Source organism: Capricornis sumatraensis, chromosome 1, assembly GCF_032405125.1.
Source record: "Capricornis sumatraensis isolate serow.1 chromosome 1, serow.2, whole genome shotgun sequence".
Lineage (NCBI taxonomy): Eukaryota > Metazoa > Chordata > Mammalia > Artiodactyla > Bovidae > Capricornis > Capricornis sumatraensis.
In genome coordinates, this window is record NC_091069.1 from 206,247,460 (window position 1) to 206,269,940 (window position 22,481).

Genomic DNA, 22,481 nt, shown 5'->3' on the forward strand with positions numbered 1-22,481 from the left:
CATAAATCCCCCAGGGGTGTTGTTATAATGCAGGTGTATGTCTGGGGTGGGATGCAAGATTTTGCATTTTTATTAAGACTTCCCAATTTTGAGCCTTTTATTTTCACTCATTTCTAGAAGTTTTGATTGTGGCATTCTTGTCTGTTTTATCTTTAGAGTCCATTGGCAAGTTAGATTAATTTAGCAATTTTTTTCCTCTGCGCTTAGTAGGCATTTCTCCACTGTCTTCTGTCCCTGGATAATGTGGTAGTTAGTACTTTGGCACAATTTCTCCATTTAACTTTTGTTTGGTTGAATTTAATTGTCAATTTTTTTCCCACTGGTAGAGCCTGTGGTAGCCCTATTACCTGAATCCTGTCATGTTGGAGAATGCCTGCTACCTTTGTATTTGAATGGCAAATTGACTGTGGGTATTCTCCTTGCGTCTGGGCTTCCCAGGTGGCTCAGTAGTAAAGAATCTACCTACCAATCAAGAAACATGGGTTTGATCCTTGGCTCAGGAAGAGCCTTTGGAGAAGGAAATGGCAACCCATTCCAGTTTCTTGCCTGGGAAATCCCAAGGACAGAGGAGCCTGACAGGCTACAGTCCATGGGGTCACAAAAGAGTTGGACATGATTTAGCGATTAAACAACAACAAAATCTCCTTGGGTCATTTTTCTCTTAAACCTTGTATGCTCTGATTCATCCTTTCCTGGATCTGAATTCTGCTGTGAAGTAGTTTGAGGTTTCTCATTTTTACTTCACTCTCTTTTGCATGTGACATGCTTCTTTCTTGATTGGATGTTTGGATAACTTTTTTTCTTAATATTTGAAATTCAGTTATTGGACCAGGATTGTATTTCAGTATCAGTAATTCAGCATTTCTTAAAGCACAGAAGTTCCTCTTTGTTTTCAGAGAAATTTTCTTTTGTCATATATTTGAATTGCTATTCTGTTCCATTTGGCTTTTTGCTGCTAAGAAACCTGTTTTATGTTGGATCTCTTTACAATGTTTACTTATGTTTCTTCAACTGTTTTAAGCTGTTTTTATTTTGCTTTTTATTTACTGTGATTATCTCAAATTTGTCTCTTATATCAGCATTTCAATTTACAGCTGGTTATAGTCCATTCCTTATGGATTGACCCAATAAATTAGCTCTTTACAGGCATTCTTTTTTTTGGTAATTTTTACTTTGATGTAATTTAAACTTAGAGAATTGCAAGAATGCAAGAATAATACAAGGAACTTCCATATACACTTCACCCATTTCATGATCTGTTTGTCTTACCTCATTTGCACATGTGTACACACACACACACACACACACACACACACACACACACACAAATACGACTCTTTTTCTGAACCATTTGAGAGAATGTTACAAGAATCATGACCCTTTTCCAAAAATATATTTTAGTGTATTTCCTACAATCAACAGCTTTTTCTTGTGTAACCATAGTACAGTGATCAAAATCAAGAAATTAAACATTAATACATTGTAATTCTCTAACCTTCAGTACATATCTAATTTTTTAAAATTGTCTCAGTGATGTTCATTATAGCATGTTTTTTTCTGGTGCAAGGTCCAATCCAGGAACAAGTTTGCTTTTCCTTTTTGATGTCTGACATGTTGCTGTTTGATCTTTTAAATTAGTTTTATTCTTTTTAAAAATGTCATTCTTATTACTTATTCTGTAACCAAAGGACTTATGAGGGAATTTTCTTAGGGTCTTGATCTGTTATCTACCAGATTGCTCTATCACTTAATAGTTTTTGTGTGCAGCGAATTCTTGGATTCCAGTTTGTTTGCTGTCCTTTCCTTGCGTCTTGTTCACATGTGTTGTGAGTGGCTTTGCTCGCATCTTCTGTCTTTTCTGATATAGTGAGACTGCATTCTCCCTAAAGTCTCCTCTCTCCTCGCTACTTGAGCTAGATGTGTCAGTCTTCTATATGGAGCTTCTGTTTGTGAGTTGGCTATTGACTCTTTTCTGTATCCCGCTGGCTCAAAGGCACAGGGAGAATACGTGAAAGACTGAGGAGTTCAGCTTCCTTTATTGGAGGATCTGGGCTCTCTTGTCTTTTTCTGGATTTTATTGAACGCCAGTCTTCATTGGACCTGATTTCAAGTGGGTTTTGTCTCTGTTAGGACACCTGTGGGTATGTGATTTTCTGGCCTCCACTAAGATATTATGGTGGATGTTCAGGGCTTAAAAATATTTTCAACATTTTCTCCTTGCTTTTCCCTTCCCCACTGTTTTTCCCAATTTCTTACGGTACTGGTAAGACTTGTGAGCACTTTAGATGAACTCTCCTTTTCCTGTCACTAGTTTGTGTGCACACTGAGTGGGAGGGAGCAAGGGCGTGGACAGCGTAGGCCCCCAGCTGAACCTTAATGAATCTTCTGTTTATTCCTTTGGTTGTCCCTTGTCAAGGTTTATTATGTGAATTTGTATCTCTTCCTTTGGTTCCACTTATGATTTTATTTTATTTTTAATTTTTCTCCCTTTCCTATTCATTTCATTAGGGATTGGGGAAGAAGAAATTGTGATTCATCTTTACTTATCATTCACTTCCCTAACTCAGCTTTACTAAAAATCAAACATAAATATGCTTAGAGGTAATTCTCATGTTAAAAGTCATTTCTAGGGACTTCCCTGGAGGTTCCGTGGTTCAGACTTTGCCTTCCAGTGCAGAGGGTAGAGAGTCAATCCTGGTTGGGGAGCTAAGATCCCACATGCCTAGTGGCCAAAAAACAAAACAAAACCAGAAACGATATTGTAACGAATTTAATGCTGCTGCAACTGCTGCTAAGTCACTTCAGTCGTGTCTGACTCTGTGTGACCCCATGGACGGCAGCCCACCAGGTTCCCCCGTCCCTGGGATTCTCCAGGCAACAACACTGGAGTGGGTTGCCATTTCCTTCTCCAGTGCATGAAAGTGAAAAGTGAAAGTGAATTCGCTCAGTCGTGTCCGACTCTTTGCAACCCCATGGACTGCAGCCCACCAGGCTGCTCCTTCCATGGGATTTTCCAGGCAAGAGTACTAGAGTGGGGTGCCATTGCCTTCTCTGAATGAATTTAATAAAGGCTTTATAAAAAGGGTCACATAAAAATACCTTTAAAAAATTTATTCTAAAATGAAGCATATCAGATCTGAACTAGATCAAAAGGATAGTAATACAATTTTTAATCAGAAGATGAAGGTTGTCTTATTTGGTAAATTAATCAATTTCATTATTTACAAAGAAATACTTTACAAACAGTAGTTTTGGGTTGTTTGTCTCTAACCTCTCAGCTTTTTTATTTCGTTTATCAGGTTTGTTCTTATGTGCTTCACCTTTCCCCAGTCACTCATTTCTCATACACCCAAACCAATATTTTCACCAGAATACATAATTTTTCATACATTAAAAGCAAGTACACACTACATAGCCTGTGAATTACCAGAGCTTTTTGATGGGTCAAGAGCAGAATGTAATCACTTACACACAGTCCACCGAGGAATGGCTCTCTTTCTATTTGGGAAGATTGGCCTTGGATGAATGCACAGCTTTGCAGACATTCACCTGGAGCTGAGGAAAGAAGAGGACTGCACATCAGCTAAATTTTACCAACAGTCAGGGAGGTGACAGCTGCGGTGGTACAATCAGGCTTTATTCTAGAAAATTCATTGATTCTGCACAGACTTTTATATTCTGTTCAGCATCAATGAGTAGAAAAATTCCACCCACATGTCACTACTCATGGTGAGTTCTGAAACAACTCTCAGTGAAGTCTGGTCTCATACAGATACAGCTACACAACTGTACTCATACAAATGTAAATGGGTGTACATTCCCATGAAAGCTGCCTTTTTTGTAAGCAACAAACCTTATGATTTATTTTATGTCAGCTCTAGGATACCTCCACTTCCTCCAAGTTCTAGGGAAAGAGCCCTGCCAAAGAGTCTGGAGAAGAGAAGACAGGAAATAATTACATTGAGTAGTGTTTCTCCTTTGACTCCAATTGCTGAAGCTGACAATAGAGTCATTTCAGAAAGAGATGGGGCCAGTGGGAGCTGAAGATGTGTGTGTGTGTGTGTGTGCGTGTGTGTGTGCAGGCTGAATCAGGAAACAAGGAGCAGCAAAGCAGGGTGGTTGAGAGCCAGGCTCTAGGGCCAGGGGTTTGGTTCTGAAACGTGGAGCTATGAATTCCCAGGTTTGTGACAACAGACAAATTATTATACTTTCTTAAAACTCAGCAGTGGCCACAGGACTGGAAAAGGTCAGTTTTCATTCCAATTCCAAAGAAAGGCAATGCCAAAGAATGCTCAAACTACTGCACAAGTGCACTCATCTCACATGCTAGTAAAGTAATGCTCAAAATTCTCCAAGCCAGACTTCAGCAATACGTGAACCATGAACTCCCTGATGTTCAAGCTGGTGTTAGAAAAGGCAGAAGAACCAGAGATCAAATTGCCAACATCCGCTGGATCATGGAAAAAGCAAGAGAGTTCCAGAAAAATATCTATTTCTGCTTTCTTGACTATGCCAAAGCCTTTGACTATGTGGATCACAATAAACTGGAAAATTCTGAAAGAGATGGGAATACCAGACCACTTGAATTGCCTCTTGAGAAATCTGTATGCAGGTCAGGAAGCAACAGTTAGAACTGGACATGGAACAACAGACTGGTTCCAAATAGGAAAAGGAGTACATCAAGGCTGTCTATTTTCACCCTGCTTATTTAACTTATATGCAGAGTACATCATGAGAAATGCTGGACTGGAAGAAACACAAGCTGGAATGAAGATTGCCAGGAGAAATATCAATAACCTCAGATATGCAGATGACACCACCCTTATGGCAGAAAGTGAAGAGGAGCTAAAAAGCCTCTTGATGAAAGTGAAAGAGGAGAGTGAAAAAGTTGGCTTAAAGCTCAACATTCAGAAAACGAAGATCATGGCATCTGGTCCCATCACTTCATGGCAAATAGATGGGGTATCAGTAGAAACAGTGTCAGACTTTATTTTTTTGGGCTCCAAAATCACTGCAGATGGTGACTGCAGCCATGAAATCAAAAGACACTCCTTGGAAGAAAAGTTATGACCAACCTAGATAGTATATTCAAAAGCAGAGACATTACTTTGCCGACTGTCCGCCTAGTCAAGGCTATGGTTTTTCCAGTGGCCATGTATGGATGTGAGAGTTGGACTGTGAAGAAGGCTGAGCACTGAAGAATTGATGCTTTTGAACTGTGCTGTTGGAGAAGACTCTTGAGAGTCCTTTGGACTGCAAGGAGATCCAACAAGTCCATTCTGAAGGAGATCAACCGTGGGATTTCTTTGGAAGGAATGATGCTAAAGCTGAAGCTCCAGTACTTTGGCCACCTCAAGAGAAGAGTTGACTCATTGGAAAAGACTGATGCTGGGAGGGATTGGGGGCAGGAGGAGAAGGGGACAACCCAGGATGAGATGGCTGGATGGCATCACAGACTCGATGGACGTGAGTCTGAGTGAACTCTGGGAGTTGGTGATGGACAGGGAGGCCTGGCGTGCTGCGATTCATGGGGTCACAAAGAGTCGGACACAACTGAGCGAATGAACTGAACTGAACTGAATCTCTCTCTGTATCAGTTTCCATGTATGAAAGATGAGTATGAGAATAGGCCTTATCATAAATTGTTCAGTGATTGGAGTATATATTAAATACTATATTTATAAAAATTTTGCACTTACACACACACATGCACTTTAACATTGAAGTGCTTAGCACATAGTCTGTCCTGAAAACACTGTTAAATTATATAAGAAACCAATGGGCAATGCTTTGGACATACAGTAAGCTAAGGTGCTCTTGGCAAGTCCAATGTTTAGTCAAAAACATATAAAATCTGTTTCTATTCTAGAACCATGTTTTCTTCTGGGCCACTTTGAGAATTATAGTTAGCTCTAGTTCATACTATAATTATTCCTCCATAAGTACCTTTGTAAATAACACTACATTCTACTTATGCTTTAGTATTTCAGTTATGTTCGACCCTTTGTGACCCTTTGGACTGTGTGTGCCAGGCTCCTCTGTCCATGGTATTCTCCAGGCAAGAATACTGGAGTGGTTGCCATTTCCTCTTCCAGGGGACCTTCCAGACCCAGGTATCAAACCCGTGTCTCCTGTGTCTTCTGCACTGCAAGTGGATTCTTTACCACTGAGCCATTACCAAGGCATTTTTTTTTTTATCAGTTTTTGGATATTGCTATAGCCTGAATGGAGAAGGCAATGGCAACCCACTCCAGTATTCTTCCCTGGAGAATCCCAGGGATGGAGGAGCCTGGTGGGCTACAGTCCATGGTGTTGTGAAGAGTCAGACACAACTGAGCAACCTCACTTTCACTTTTCATTTTCATGCAGTGGAGAAGGAAATGGCAACCCACTCCAGTATTCTTGCCTGGAGAATCCCAGGGATGGAGGAGCCTGGTGGGCTGCTGTCTGTGGGGTCGCACAGTGTCGGACACGACTGAAGCGACTTAGCAGCAGCAGCAGCATAGCCTGAATAACTTGGAAATATCAGAAGATTTGCATTAGGAGAAAATATCAGTAATCAAATACAGTAAAGCATTCACTTCTTCAGTGCTTAGAAATTATTGTTTGGGGCTTTCTCTGGTGGTTCAGTGGCTAAGACTATGTTCCCAGTGCAGGGGGCGCAGCTTCAGTCCTTGCTCAGGGAACTGAAATCCCACATGCCACACGATGTGGCCAAAAAGAAAAGCCTCATTTGTTTTAAACTCATTCTGACTTGTTTGAGTGTTTGTGGTCCTTAAATTCCTTTGGCAGTCCTATGCTTGTACAAGTCTGCAGGTACTCAGCTGAGTAATTAAAGACAAAGAACTTTTTCTTAAATAAGAAAGAATAAAAATCTACCTGACACTAGTACAAACTACAGTATGAAGTAAAATAGTGAGGCAGTGGTTTCCCGAGTAATTAGAAGGTTGACCATCAAGTAAGATATTAAACTGTAAAATGGCTAGTCAGAATTATAGTCAGCTAATTAACTAGATAACCCTTGTAAAGACAGTCAGGTGACACTGAATTAGAATGGCAATTTTTTTGCTTTAGAGTATCTTGGAATTTTAGGGAAAAAAAATTGAGTGACACGTAAAAGTGAAAGTCAACATATTAAAAACATTCTGAGGTAGGAATATGAAGCCATTCAATGAGTCGTAATAATCACTGCTTGTTCTTATATGAACTGTTGCTCCATTTAAACTTCATAGCTATCCTGTTGGTAGATGGGTGAGGAAGTGGTACTTTTGGTTTCCCCTGTGTGGCTACAGTAACTGAAAATCTGGATGGTGCCGTGACTGCCTCCCCTGGGTGCCCAGAGGCACCCACGCACAAACCCAGGCAGGTCTGCCCCACGTTCCTATGTCTGACCACCAGACCTGTGTGCCACTTAAATAATCTGAGATCCTTCCTTCAGATCACTATTGTGATCACTTGAGAGGCAGAAGGTGTTGGCCAGAGTGAAGGCAAAGGAAAGAAGGGTTGAAGGATAAATGAGGCAAGACAGTGGAGGAGGGGAAACAGGCTGGTGGGTTGGGCGTGGGCTCACAGGTTACAGGGGGAGGGTCCTGATGGTCTTGTCTCCTGAATATTGGGATGTCTTATGTATGCATATCTAGTCCTTTAGAAGTGGTGCTTGTTTTTGTTGTTGGTGGTGAATTATTTACTGGGAAATTGCCTGTATGCTTTGTTTCTGTTCCTTGAAAGGGGTTAACCAGTCGTTTGGTCCTTCCTTTCCTCTTTACTCCATTTCTTTATTCATGTGTGTTTATTTCCCTGTAGAACAAAGTTTTATGTATGTGTTTTAAGCAACCTGAGTTTTAGAAATACACTGTGGAACTTTGTATATAGTCAATTTTCCCTCTTTGCCATTCTTTATTATTGCATTTAAGAGATTCTTCAGTGATCAGAGAACATACACATATCCCATTTATTCCAGGGATAGGAAAGATTGAACTTCAATCCACTGTCAACAATCAGCTGATTTGACAGTTATAAGGTAAAATCTCCAATGGAAATATCAATACAATCTTCCCCGGTCCCAAAATCAGAACACTTGGGTTTTTGTATGGTTGACCTTTTAGGTTTTAACACTAACCTGCAGTAGGGTTTTTGTTAAAGTTTTATTTTTTTCTGCCTTGAAAGTCAAGTGATGTCACCTCTGCTCCTGTTAACTGAAATTAAATAACTGCTCCTATTAATTCTAAAATAAAATTTTGAGACTGAATAATTATACAAAAATAGTCCCATTCTGTTTGTATAGTTTGAATTAGCTTTGTATTCATTCAGTTAGGACTTGAAAGACTAACCTCTCCTGGTGGGATTCCTTAGATCTAAGCATCACCATTGGGTTAGCCCTGTGGTTCTACCAGTTACAAATCCTGAGCTGACTACTTTCCCACGGGTAACATTCTCTTTCATGGGGTATGTAAAGGGACTTTGTATACCTGTTTTGATTCACCTTGTGAGTGGAGGGGGGGAACATCTCCTTGTGGAGAAGATAATAGCCTAATGCTAAATAATTAGATTCTGGAACATAGTGATTTATGAATGTGGTGAGCTGAAAGAGCTTAGGTTGAGTTCTTCTACTTGTAGTTGTGTGAACATTTATCCGTCCCTAGTGGGCCATCAATTTCCTAATCTCCAATAAGTGGGATGGGACAAAAATTTTCCCTAAGGAATCTTTTGTTTTTCTCAGAAGTAATCTTATAGGGAATTTCCAAACATAAACAAGACCAGTGAAAGCTGTCTTGCTTGCTTTGGGGTGGTGGGAGCAGAAGCCTCAACCCTCAGCCTGCTGGATTTCTCCACATATTGTCATTGTGAATGCTCTGGATTTCTAAGGACACTTACAGTTATAAATGTATTGATGTCTACCTTCAGTTCAGTCGCTCAGTCATGTCTGACTCTTTGTGACCCCATGGACTGCAGCATGCCAGGCCTCCTTGTCCATCACCAACTCCCAGAGTTTATTCAAACTCATGTCCATTGGGTTGGTGACGCCATCCAGCCATCTCATCCTATGTGGTATCCTTCTCCTCCTGCCTTCAATCTTTCCCAGCATCAGGGTCTTTTCAAATGAGTTAGTTCTTCACATCAGGTCGCCAAAGTATTGAAGTTTCAGCTTCATCATCAGTCCTTCCAGTGAATATTCAGGACTGATTTCCTTTAGAGTTGACTGGTTGAATCTCCTTGGAGTCCAAGGGACTCTCAAGAGTCTTCTCTAACACCACAGTTCAAAAGCAACAATTCTTCGGTGCTCAGCTTTCTTTATAGTCCAACTCTCACATCCATACATGACTACTGAAAAAACCATAGCTTTGACTAGATGGACCATTGTTAGCAAAGTAATGTCTTTGCTTTTTAATATGCTGTCTAGGTTGGTCATAACTTTTCTTCCAAGGAGTAAGCATCTTTTTATTTCATGGCTGCAGTCACGTGATTTTGGAGCCCAAGAAAATAAAGTCTGTCACTGTTCCCACTGTTTCCCTATCTATTTGCCATGAGGTGATGGGACCAGATGCCATGATCTTAGTTATCTTGCAGGAGGGATATTCTATTTTTTTTTAATTTAAATTTTATTCTTTTACTTTGAAATACTGTATTGGTTTTGCCATACAAGGAGGGATATTCTAAGTTCATTTTTGTAGGGGAATCTCTGCTTGCTCGCAAACTTCAAGTTAATACTAACCACCCCCAATTATCTTCAGTCAGGGGTTTAACACATGCAGGCTGGTGTTTGGTCCTTCCAATCCTGTCACTTTCATTAAAGTGAAGGGAGGAATGCATGCTAAGTCACTTCAATCGTGTCTGACTCTTTGAGACCCTGTGGACTGTAGCTGGCCAGGCTCTTCTGTCCGAAGCTTTCTCCAGACAAGAGTACTGGAGTGGGTTGTCATGCCCTCCTCTAGGAGATCTTCCCCACCCTGGGACTGAACTCCCCTCTCTTACATCTCCTGCATTGGCAGGTGGGTTCTTTCCCACTCCCACCACCTGAGTAACCCCAGGAATAACAGCCAGTACTTTTAATAGTTTTAAAAGTCATCATAGCATAACCTCTTGTAGAAGTTAGATGGCTCTGACAACATTATGCCTAATGTAATAATCATATTTACTTCTATACTTGATATTTTGGTAGTTCATGTAAGGAAGGTATTGCTTACACATTTGCTTATTGAACTTGCACTATTTGTCCTTACTCAAGCTGAATTGGGAGAAGGCAATGACACCCCACTCCAGTACTCTTGCCTGAAAAAAACCCATGGTTGGAGGAGCCTGGTAGGCTGCGGTCCGTGGGGTTGCTAAGAGTTGGACACGACTGAGCATCTTCACTTTCACTTTTCACTTTCATGCATTGGAGAAGGAAATGGCAACCCACTCCAGTTTTCTTGCCTGGAGAATCCTAGGGATGGAGGAGCCTGGTGGGCTGCCGACTATGGGGTCATATAAATTTGGACACTACTGAAGCGACTTAGCAGCAGCAGCAGAAGGCTGAATCACAGGCCAACTTCAGGAAAAAGAAGATTTAAGGCTGTTCCCCTTTCACATACACATGATTATTATCTACCCAAATAAAGCAAGGCATTCTAAAAGAAAGAGTAGCTTTTCCAAAACTAACCTTTGCCTCCGACTGTGCGGGGGCAAACCTTTTATTTCTTAGATGACAAAAAGATATAATAAAGTGTTTAACATTCAGGCAAGTTGAGAAGTTGCGCAATATCGTAAGTTTAAAAAAAGATTGCTTGTATTTCCTTGGAACTTTGTAAATTTTCAGAGCATTTTTCACTTAAGTATAGTGTATGTTAAAAATCAATGTGGCTAGGCAAAATAAGTCAGACTGCTGCTTAGTTGCTAAGTCGTGTCCAACTCCTTTGAGACCACATGTACTGTAGCCCACCAGGCTCCTCTGTCCATGGAATTTTCCAGGCAAGAATACTAGAGTGTGTTGTCATTTCCTACTCCAGGGATTGAACCCCAGTCTCTTGCGTCTCCTGCATTGCAGGCAGATTCTTTATCACTGAGCCACCTGGGAAGCCCCTATCCTTGTACTGCTTGAAGTTTACTGAGTAAACTTTCAGCACCATATGCTCTGTATTTGTTTCTTGAATTTATGTGTTGATAATGCATGAAATAAAATATTTCAGATCCTTCAGAAAAACTTTACAGCCTAACCTCAGAAGAGTTACCAGCCTTCAACGACCATTTGCTGAATATAAGTCAGACTACCCTAGATTTCCTTAAGACCTCATGTGCGAGGGGTCTCTGTGGATTTCAGGAACAGAGGTAAGTTAAATATGCTGCTTATATGTACAAAGAGTGCACTGTAAAATTTTTGACAACCCCCAACTAGTTACCTTTACTACACAGATATTGTCCTCATGTGTGTACTTATATGGCTATTCTTTATAAAATGTTTAAGTGCTTTGCTAACCAAATATCAGGATTTAGTGAAAGGCTTATGAAGTTGTTGCTTTAATGTGAAGAGATAATTCTCTGCTGCACAGTGTGTGTCAGGAAAATGAAAAGACATTTGGAATTTAATAATCCTTCAGTGTTTCTTCTTATATTGAAAAACACTTGCCTTACTTGTCTTCATTAACTTACTTAATTTCAATACTTTGCATTCATAGACTCTTACTCAACGTGAATAAAGTTTTTAGAATAGAATATTGAGAAGTCTCCTTTTTGAAATCAAGTCTAGATTGTTAATGATGTCATTTTAATCTGTATGACTTCATTCTTCCCTTACACAGGATAAGAGCATTTAGAAATGGTGATCAGTTTATAAGGAACATTGATAAAACTAATAAATCTTCAGAAAAGTAGTCTATCATGTCAAGGTGTTATGGTCTCCTAGAATTCCCTGTAAAAGGAAGAGTGATTCTTCTAAACAGACTGAGAAAAAAGTAAAATAAAATCCCCTTGAATTGTAAATTCCTTTGATTTGTTGAAGTCTAATATTGTAGTAAAAAGGAATCAAGAGTTCATATTCTGTCTTTCTGAAGGAGAAAATCATTTATCTGTGGTCCAAGGATTTTTCCATTTCTAATACCACTTACATTTTTTTTTAAAGGGATCAGTATAAAGTTGCTGGTTTTTTTCCCCTAAAAATAAACCAAAGTTACTAAACCAACTTCATAAAAAAGACATTTAGGACTAAATATAAAGGGATTATATTAATAGAATAAAGCTTAATTCTTTAAAATTAAAAATTTCATGAAAAAGTTATTACCTGGTCCTTCTTTTCTCTATTTAGACCAGTGAAAGGTTTTTTGTTTTTGTTTTTGTTTTTAATCACATTTAAGATCTGAACTGGACCACTGACAAGACTTTACGAAATGCTGGTTTAGCCTGTTTGGGGCATAAAATCCAAAGAAGAGTTCTATCCGTCACAGGGTGAAATATTTTATATTATTTAGTAGTGTACATGGGCTGAAATTTTTAATAACTTGGACAAAAATGTCTGAACTATGAGGACTCCTCTCTGTGCCCCCATACTACTTCTTACCCCAAGCCCCACACAGCAACACACTAGGGTTTCCATGAGTTCCTTTTCACCATAAGATGCAACAAAATAAAAGAACTACATAGTTGCTGTCATTAATTTTGGCTTTGGCATATCTAGACTGGCTATCCACATGGACCCAATTTACTTTATACAAAGGAAGTGATTAATCTGGCAGCTTATTCACTGGGATTCTGTTAAACAACCAAGGTAATGATGAATGTTCTTAACAAGAACTTGGAGGCTCTGCAAGTTTCTGAAGTACCTTCTGAGGTATCATCAATGAAAGATGCAACCAGAGACCATGAAATCTTCTCTCCTTGGTTCCACTGTGGCTTTATCTCTTGAGAGAGGGAGAATGATGAGAATCACAGAGGCTTGGTTTATTGGGCACATTGGGAGTTATGGTCTCAGTCTGAAACAGCCCCCTTCATGTCTGCCTGCCTCCAATTACTTCAGTGTGTGTAATATTGATCAGAAGATGAATGGAGAGTTGAAACCTGGTTCTATATATTGTGTATTGACTTTTTAATGTATTTCCAGCTCTTCTGAAAAGGATACTGGAATCCAGTCTTTGCTGACAGTTTCTGAAAGCAGTACGGACGAGGAGGAGGAAGATTTTTTTGACAAGCAACATGTCATTACACTCCCATGGTCAAAGAATACCTAGTGATCATTCATTACTTTTTCCATTTTGTACCCAGAGTAAAGCAAACCTGAAAAAAGTTATCAAGTGATTACCTGTCCAGGTGATAGGGGTTTTTGATTATTGTCTCTGATATTTCAAGGTTTACAGACTAATAAAAATTAGTGAAAATATAAGTTTAAGGACTTTTTCTTCCAGATTGCAGATTATGTTAGTAACATTTAATGAAATTTAAAAAATAAGTTGTAACTGTGTCTCTAAGAACTTATCAGAAGGTAGTACTGTTGCAGGAAGGTAGTACTGTTGCAGGAAGGGGGACCCCTTCCAGGGCCTGAAACTGGGCTCTTGTCTAACACTTGGAAATGAATTGTCTGAGGAGACACATGTGCTGACAAAGCAAGAGATTTTATTGGGAAAGGGCACCCGGGTGGAGAACAGTAGGGTAAGGGAACCCAGGAGAACTGCCCTGCCATGTGGCTTGCAGTCTTGGGTTTTTTGGTGATGGGATTAGTTTCCGGGTGGTCTTTGGTCAATCATTCTAATTCAGAGTCTTTCCTGGTGGTGCATGCATGGCTCAGCCAAGATGAATACTAGTGAGAGGGATTCTGGGAAGTGGACGGACACGTGATGTCTCCTTTTGACCTTTCCCAAACTCTTGCAGTTGTTGGTGGCTTATTAGTTCCGTATTCCTTATCAGGATCTCCTGTCATAAAACAACTCATGCAAATGGTTACTATGGTGCCCGGCCAGGGTGGGCAGTTTCAATCAGTGTGCTTCCCCTAACAGTACATGATTATCTTTTTAAAATTATTTTTATTGAAGTATAGTTGATAAACAATATTATATAAGTTAGTACATGCTTATCTTTAAAGTAATATTTAATAGTTAAATTATATTTTAAATAATTATATCACCAATGTACATTTGATGGCCTAGTTATACTTGGCAGTGTCACTGAGACTGGAATCCATTTTTTACTTTGATTAGTTTTTTTCTTCTTGTTGGTGTTTTTGACATTTACAGGTGTTTTGGTAGCATCAAAAGTTGCTGCTAGAAGAGAAAAAGAGGACCTGAAATAAAATGAACATGATACTTGCCATTCTCTGTTATGGTAAAACAGGGGAAAGATCCCTTAGTTATCTAATTTTGGGAGGGCCAGTGTGATGGTTCATTTTATGTAGCAACTTGGCCAGGCTAAAGTACTCAGATATTGGTCACACTTTATTTTAGATCTTTCTATAAATGTGTTTTTCAGGTGAGATTAACATTTAAATCAACAGACTTTGAGTAAAGCAGATTACTGTCCATAGTAGACTGAGGCCCTCTAAGGAAGAGAGAATTCTGTCTTCAGACTGCCTTCAGGTGAAGCAACCCTTCCCTGGTCCCAACCCTAGCTGTCCGCCCTGTAGATTTTGAATTTGGTAGCCATCACAACTGGTTCTGTTCCTATGGAGAAGTACAAACTGTGTTTCCCTGACTAGTACAAACACAGTCAGTATGGAGGATTGTTGTGATAGGTTAAAAAAAAAAAAAAACAAACTACATTTCAAAGTGTTTTGCTAGTCCTGAGTGCTAGTGGACCCTGGGGTTGGTTTGTATTCAAGGTTTCACATAATTTTATAATGAAAGAGCTTCAAAAGGGACAGAAGATGAAAGGAGGATAATTTTATGGATGTCACTTTGCAAAGTCTTTGGACAGTTTCTCCTTAAGGCATTTGTTGACTTACCAGAGAAACATCCCTACAGGTTGGCATAACCATTATGTCATCACCACAGCATAGTCTTATCTCAGGATTCAAACTCTTTTTAATCTGGATAGTATTATAAGATTCTAAATTCTGAGATACTGGGTAGACCCCATATAGACTGATGGTTGCCTAGTATAAATCTATCTTTGATACTTTTTTCATGGCATAATAAATTGTACTGGCATTCGTACACACCATCTACTTACAGGGTAGAAAAGGACGATACAGAGACCTGTCAGCATTTCTATGTCTTTTAGCATACAAATGCCATTTATAAAAAGTGATTTACATAAGTGAACACGAAGTAATCAGGAAAGCCAATTATACTATCAGAATATAATTTTTCAAAAGAAATAACTTTAAGAATGTGAGTCCTCAGTATTGTTATTATTCTGTTAGCACTTCTTCCACCACAATCCCAAAGAGAGACAACAAAGTCACCCTTGAATCTTTATCATTTGTGTCAAAAGCCCTTGTGGTGTCTTACCCTGAGGCTGAATTTTAGTATCTGTAGTTAAAACGGGGATTTCCTCTTCACCTGTTCAGATAGGAAGAGCTGCTATTTTTCTTTTCAGTGTGTCTGCTCAGGTTTAAAGTTTCTTGGCTTTTCTTCTCCTCCTTTGCTCTAAGACATCTTCCTTTCTCTTTTGATGAAAAAGAAAATTGTTTCTCTGGGTGCAATTTGTAAAACTCTACTATTTTTTTTTCTCAGATGAAATGGTAAGAGATGTTATCCTATTCTCATTAGGAAAGTAGGCCCACTACTCTTCCTTCTGTGTATTCAATCATGGCTTGAATCTTTTATTAACAAGCTCAGAAGGAGATTTTATAATATTCTATTACTTTTTATAATGTAAGAATTTTGAAGTAAAAATTAAGATGATAATTAGTTGTCATTGGTGCGTTTCTGGCCAGAATTTGAAAGAAGGAATGAACCATTGACTTTGTCATGTGACTTCTAATATTACATTGAAATTAAACATGAGGGTCCTCTGGGGCAGAGCAGACCCCCTTCTGCCTTTGTTTGCTTCCCATAACCACACATTTAGAAATGTTCCTAATTCATTCATCATTAGTCTAATGAGGAAATAAAAAACTACACAAGATTAGAACCTTTGCCTGAAGCAACTTCAGTGTGTTCTCTCATCTTGGAGATTAAGCTTAAAATCATTGTTAACGGCGTGAGCCTAGTTCTCACTGTGGAACTGAGAGAGTTACAGACATTCTAGAAGAATCACAACCATATTCCCAATTCTAGAGTTAGTACAGTGTGCCTCTAGAAACTCCTGGACAAGTGATAACATGATTTTACATGCATATTGGGATTTAGCAATTTATATTCAGACTTGCCTTTGGTGTACAGCCAGGGTAAATCTTGTAATTTTACAATTCTGGCCATACACATGATGGAAACAAAATTAAATTATAGTTGATAATTTAATATGTCTTTTGATACTCGTTGAAGTCATCCATATTTGTTGCACTCTGAATGTATCACACAACGCAGGCCAGTCCATGCTTAAGACCACTTCGTTCTGTGTTTTATACAGGAGGGGCAAGAAAATTTTTTCTTGAACAGATGACATACACAATGGCTCCATCTCTATAATAAGGCACTGAAATATTTTAAATAATGCCTTGATTCAGAAAAACCAGTTCTCTTTGTCCCTATGATTCAGTTGTTGGAAAGATCTTGAGCAATGCTTATCTCATCTTGACCTTGGGCACATGCCATTTTCTCGTCTCCAACGTCTGAAAATGTACCTTCTCAAGAGACTCTTAACTTCTATCTAAATTAATTCCCATTATTCATTTTATTCCTTCTCGTAGTGTCCTACTTTTTCCTCTGTAACAGTGATAATTTTTAATTTATCTGTGTGTTTTTTTAATGTATATCTCTCAACTAGATGATACAGTCCAACAGAGCATGGAGTTTACCTGTTTTGTTCACCACTCTAAGTTTAGCCCCTATCTTATGCCTGGCTGAGACTGAGTGGTCATTAGTAATGAAAGGAGGAATGAAAGAAAAAATGTGCAGGATCCAGTTGATAAGCTGCCTCAATCCCTAACTTTTCCCAAGGAAAGACAGCATAGTATATATAGTGGGAGAAACACAGCTTATCAGGTTACCCTGTTTACTAGATGGCAGATCACTTAGTTGAATGTTCCTTTCTGAATTGGAGGAAAAGATACTGACTGGCTTGACTTAGCTCAAAAGATGGTGTGAGTATAAAATGTATTGAGTGCAGAAACCCTTTGGGAACTAGAAAGTGCTGTGCCATGCTAATTGTCATGATTTCTCATGTGTTTACCCTACGTCCATTGAATATACAGACAAATTAATGGGTGGGTTAATTAGTGAATTTAGGGCCAAGTTGACATAAATGGCCTATGAAAATCACTCAGTATCAAAAATGAAGACTGCATGAGTGAGTCGGGCAATTAGATTGAATATTGTATAAAGCTGGCATTAATGTTGAAATCTAAATATCTAAATTAATTTAATTACAAATATTTCTGAAACATTATTCTCTATGTTTATAGGTTTCTTCTATCATGTGTAAATTCAGAGTTTTTAAATATTAAAATTGCACTGGTACTTTATAAACACTGTGCATCATACTTCCGGAAAGGAGAAATTTTGAAAACATACTATTTATACCTCCCCAAATCTGTTTTTATAGAGCATTCTGTTTCATCATAATTTTCATCACTGGTTATTTATTACTAGCCACATTTGCATGAAAACAACCTTTATTTCCTCACAGTTCATCTGTGCCTGTAGTTTATCCCCCACCTAAGTCATAATTCTTTGTTAGTGACACCCTGATTGTTTGCTGGGTAAATGATTATGATGTTGCAAACAGGATTATGGCTTTAGCTGGGGAATAACCAGCAGGCATAGATGAACTTTAAGGAAATAAAGATCCTCCTCTTTTAATGCAAATGTCTTTCATAGTTAAGGAAAAGGAGAGAATGTTCTTAATGTTCTCCATGAGGTGACAGTTATGCTTAAAATGAAAAGATTTAATTGATTGATGGGATTATCTTCTGTTTCTTTTTTTCTTTTCAGATACATATACAGTACAATAACATTTATGAAAATGTAGGTGTGAAAGGGCTCTTTTTACACCCTTATTTCTGCCAGAAGGAAGCAATAGGTGAATTGTTTTCTATTCAGAAACAAATACACATTATTCTACATACAAATGCTTAGCAAACTTTCTAGGAGGGAAATGTATTTCATCCCTATTTATAATTACCATGAAATTAAAAGACGCTTACTCCTTGGAAGTAAAGTTATGACCAACCTAGATAGCATATTCAAAAGCAGAGACATTACTTTGCCGACTAAGGTCCGTCTAGTCAAGGCTATGGTTTTTCCTGTGGTCATGTATGGATGTGAGAGTTGGACTGTGAAGAAGGCTGAGCACCGAAGAATTGATGCTTTTGAACAGTGGTGTTGGAGAAGACTATTGAGGGTCCCTTGGACTTCAAGGAGATCCAACCAGTCCATTCTGAAGGAGATCAGCCCTGGGATTTCTTTGGAAGGAATGATGCTAAAGCTGAAACTCCAGTACTTTGGCCACCTCATATGAAGAGTTGACTCACTGGAAAAGACTCTGATGCTGGGAGGGATTGGGGGCAGGAGGAGAAGGGGACGACCGAGGATGAGATGGCTGAATGGCATCATGGACTCGATAGACGCGAGTTTGAGTGAACTCCGAAGAGATTGGTGATGGACAGGGAGGCCTGGCGTGCTGCGATTCATGGGGTCACAAAGAGTCAGACACGACTGAGAGACTGAACTGAACTGAACTGAACTGAACTGAACCTTATATATTCTAAATAACTCTGAAAGAGATGTTTTAAGGTAAGTATTGATATAATTTCACATTATTTAGGTAATTGTCATACTTTTATTGGATAAGGTTTTGTCTTTGTTTATTCAAAAGACCAGAGTTCTTTGACAGCTTCTATACTTCTATACTAAATCAAATCCCTTATGATTATACAGTGGAAGGGAGAAATAGATTTAAGGGACTAGATCCGATAGATAGAGTGCCTGATGAACTATGGATGGAGGTTCGTGACATTGTACAGGAGACAGGGATCAAGACCATCCCCATGGAAAAGAAATGCAAAAAAGCAAAATGGCTGTCTAGGGAGGCCTTACAAATAGTTGTGAAAAGAAGAGAAGCGAAAAGCAAAGGAGAAAAGGAAAGATACAAGCATCTGAATGCAGAATTCCAAAGAATAGCAAGAAGAGACAAGAAAGCCTTCCTCAGTGATCAATGCAAAGAAATATAGGAAAAGAACAGAATGGGAAAGACTAGAGATCTCTTCAAGAAAATTAGAGATTCCAACGGAACATTTCATGCAAAGATGGGCTCGATAAAGGACAGAAATGGTATGGATCTAACAGAAGCAGAAGATATTAAGACGAGGTGGCAAGAATACACAGAAGAACTGTACAAAAAAGATCTTCACGACCCAGATAATCACAATGGTGTTATCACTCACCTAGAGCCAGAGATCCTGGAATGTGAAGTCAAGTGGGCCTTAGAAAGCATCACTACGAACAAAGCTAGTGGAGATGATGGCATTCCAGTGGAGTTATTTCAAATCCTGAAAGATGATGCTGTGAAAGTGCTGCACTCAATATGCCAGCAAATTTGGAAAACTCAGCAGTGGCCACAGGACTGGAAAAGGGCAGTTTTCATTCCAATTCCAAAGAAAGGCAATGCAAAAGAATGCTCAAACTACTGCACAATTGCACTCATCTCACATGCTAGTAAAGTAATGTTCAAAATTCTCCAAGCCAGGCTTCAGGAATAGGTGAACCGTGAACTTCCAGATGTTCAAGCTGGTTTTAGAAAAGGCCGAGGAACCAGAGATCAAATTGCCAACATCTGCTGGATCATGGAAAAAGCAAGAGAGTTCTGCTTTATTGACTATGCCAAAGCCTTTGACTGTGTGGATCCCAATAAATTGTGGAAAATTCTGAAAAAGATGGGAATACCAAACCACCTGACCTGTCTCTTGAGAAACCTATATGCAGTTCAGGAAGCAAGAGTTAGAACTGGACATGGAACAACAGACTGGTTCCAAATAGGAAAAGGAGTACGCCAAGGCTGTATATTGTCATCCTGCTTATTTAACTTCTATGCAGAGTACATCATGAGAAGCGCTGGGCTAGAAGAGGGACAAGCTTGAATCAAGACTGCTGTGAGAAATATCAATAACCTCAGATATGCAGATGACACCACCCTTATGGCAGAAAGTGAAGAGAAACTCAAAAGCCTGTTGATGAAAGTGAAAGTGGAGAGTGAAAAAGTTGGCTTAAATCTCAACATTCAGAAAACGAAGATCATGGCATCTGATCCCATCACTTCATGGGAAATAGATGGGGAAACAGTGGAAACAGTGTCAGACCTTATTTTTTGGGGCTCCAAAATCACTGCAGATGGTGACTGCAGGCATGAAATTTAAAGACGCTTACTCCTTGGAAGAAAAGTTACGACCAACCTAGATAGCATATTGAAAAGCAGAGACATTACTTTGCCAGCAAAGGTCGGTCTAGTCAAGGCTATATTTTTCCATTGGTCATGTACGGATGTGAGAGTTGGACTGTGAAGAAAGCTGAGAGCCGAAGAATTGGTGCTTTTGAACTGTGGTGTTGGAGAAGACTCTTGAGAGTCCCTTGGACTGCACAGAGATCCAACCAGTCCATTCTGAAGGAGATTAACCCTGAGTATTCTTTGGAAGGAATGATGCTAAAGCTGAAACTCCAGTACTTTGGCCACCTCATGTGAAGAGTTGACTCATTGGAAGAGATTCTGATGCTGGGACGGATTGGGGGCAGGAGGAGAAGGGGACGACAGAGGATGAGATGGCTGGATGGGGTCATTGACTCAATGGACATGAGTCTGAGTGAACTCTCGGAGTTGGTGATGGACAGGGAGGCCTGGCGTGCTGTGATTCATGGGGTCACAGCGAGTTGGACATGACTGAGTGACTGTACTAAACTGATACTTAACAAATGAAAGTTGCAAGTGGAAGCATGAGACAAACAGATGCTCATTTTAGTTTTCAAAAGTAATCTTCACATCTACTTTCTCCTCTAACCTCTATGCCATAGCTCTGGAAGAATATCTTGTAAGTTAGACTACTGAATCTGTTAGGATTTTAACTTTATATTACAGGAAATATCAAAGAACAGCGGAATAACATGGTATTTACTTCCTTGTATGTAAAGTCTGGGATTAGACAGTCAAGAGTTCATCAGGGAGATGCATCTCGGTGGGTTGTTTCTATCCTCAAAGTCCCCTCATCCTAGGAGATGGCAATTTTTAGCCATCACCAGCTGAGTTTGAGGCAACTAGAAGTAGGACAGTGGGGAGAGCAAGATAGGCGCTTCTTCAATGAGGCAGCTTCCTTGAAACTAGTCTCTCTGGAAATCTCACACAATACTTCTGCTTATATCTTATTGGCCAGAACTTAGCCACTTGTAGATGGAATGGAGCTTAGAAATGTAGCAGCTTAAGTGGTTGTGTTGCTGCTCAGAATAAAACTGGGGTCGTGTCACTGGGGAGATGGGGAGAGCAGATACTGAGGCAACTGGCCTTTCTGTCACAGAATGCTATTCTCATCCTTGATCCACAGCTTCATGCCCTCAGAATATACGGATTTTACATTTATGTGATTTGAAAATACATGATAGAAACCAACCTTTTGAGAATTAAATCACTCAAATTTAAGACACACAGACTTAAATCACTCAACTTCTTATAGAAACCACACTTTTTTTAGTCTGAAAGACATACTGGAGTTACACAAACAGAGACGTCATCATTATTCAGCTTCAAGTTTTCACCTTAGGACTTCTTGAAACACATTCTACATCTCTTTAAAGTTCAGTCTTTGGGCTGGTGCCCAAATCCAATCTGCTTTGGCAAAGACTCAGTGCACTCTGTTCAAAATACTGTGATAGGAAATATTTGTCTCAAATGAATGTTCCAGTAGTAGGCTATTTTGAAACCTATGATGGAACTTTTCCTAAGAATACACTGAGAACAAATATAACATGATTTCTTCTTATAGGACTGTTGAATATTTGTACAATGGAGCCAGAGATTACAGATGCTCTCAGAGATAAAGCCTCAAGGTTATGTTCCCATAGGGCACTGCTGAAATCCTTTAGAATACATATGAAATGAGAGATTAATTGCTTTTAAACTGAGTTCTGGGGACTCTTAGTGTTTCTTGATCTGGTTGGGGAGTATAAGTGGGATTGAGTTGCCCAACAAAAGCATCTGTAGTTGGATATTTTTTATATGAACGGGTTCTTTGTGAGATTAAAGAAAGGATTCTAAGAGAAAATTTAGAAATCATTGGTCTAGTGTCTGGGAAGATCTCTGAACGCACTTTCAGGCTGGTATTCTGGGATTTATGTTGTCACGGAATATTAGATGTTAAGATACATGACTGGATTTATATGTCTTTGGTTTAAGACTAGACTCTAGAGAACTATGGAGGGAAGACAGTTTCTCCTGCTCAA

General features: G+C 39.2%; 1 protein-coding gene across 2 annotated transcripts in view; it reads left to right on the plus strand.

Moving 5' to 3' along the window:
- ZBBX (zinc finger B-box domain containing) overlaps positions 1-13,196 on the plus strand; it is a 109,651-nt gene extending 96,455 nt beyond the window's left edge. For both annotated transcript variants that reach the window (XM_068980150.1, XM_068980161.1), the window contains 2 exons: positions 11,166-11,304; positions 13,070-13,196. In XM_068980150.1, the coding sequence (XP_068836251.1) occupies positions 11,166-11,304; positions 13,070-13,196 (266 nt within the window). The remainder of the gene's footprint in view (positions 1-11,165; positions 11,305-13,069) is intronic.
- Positions 13,197-22,481: the final 9,285 nt, after the last annotated feature.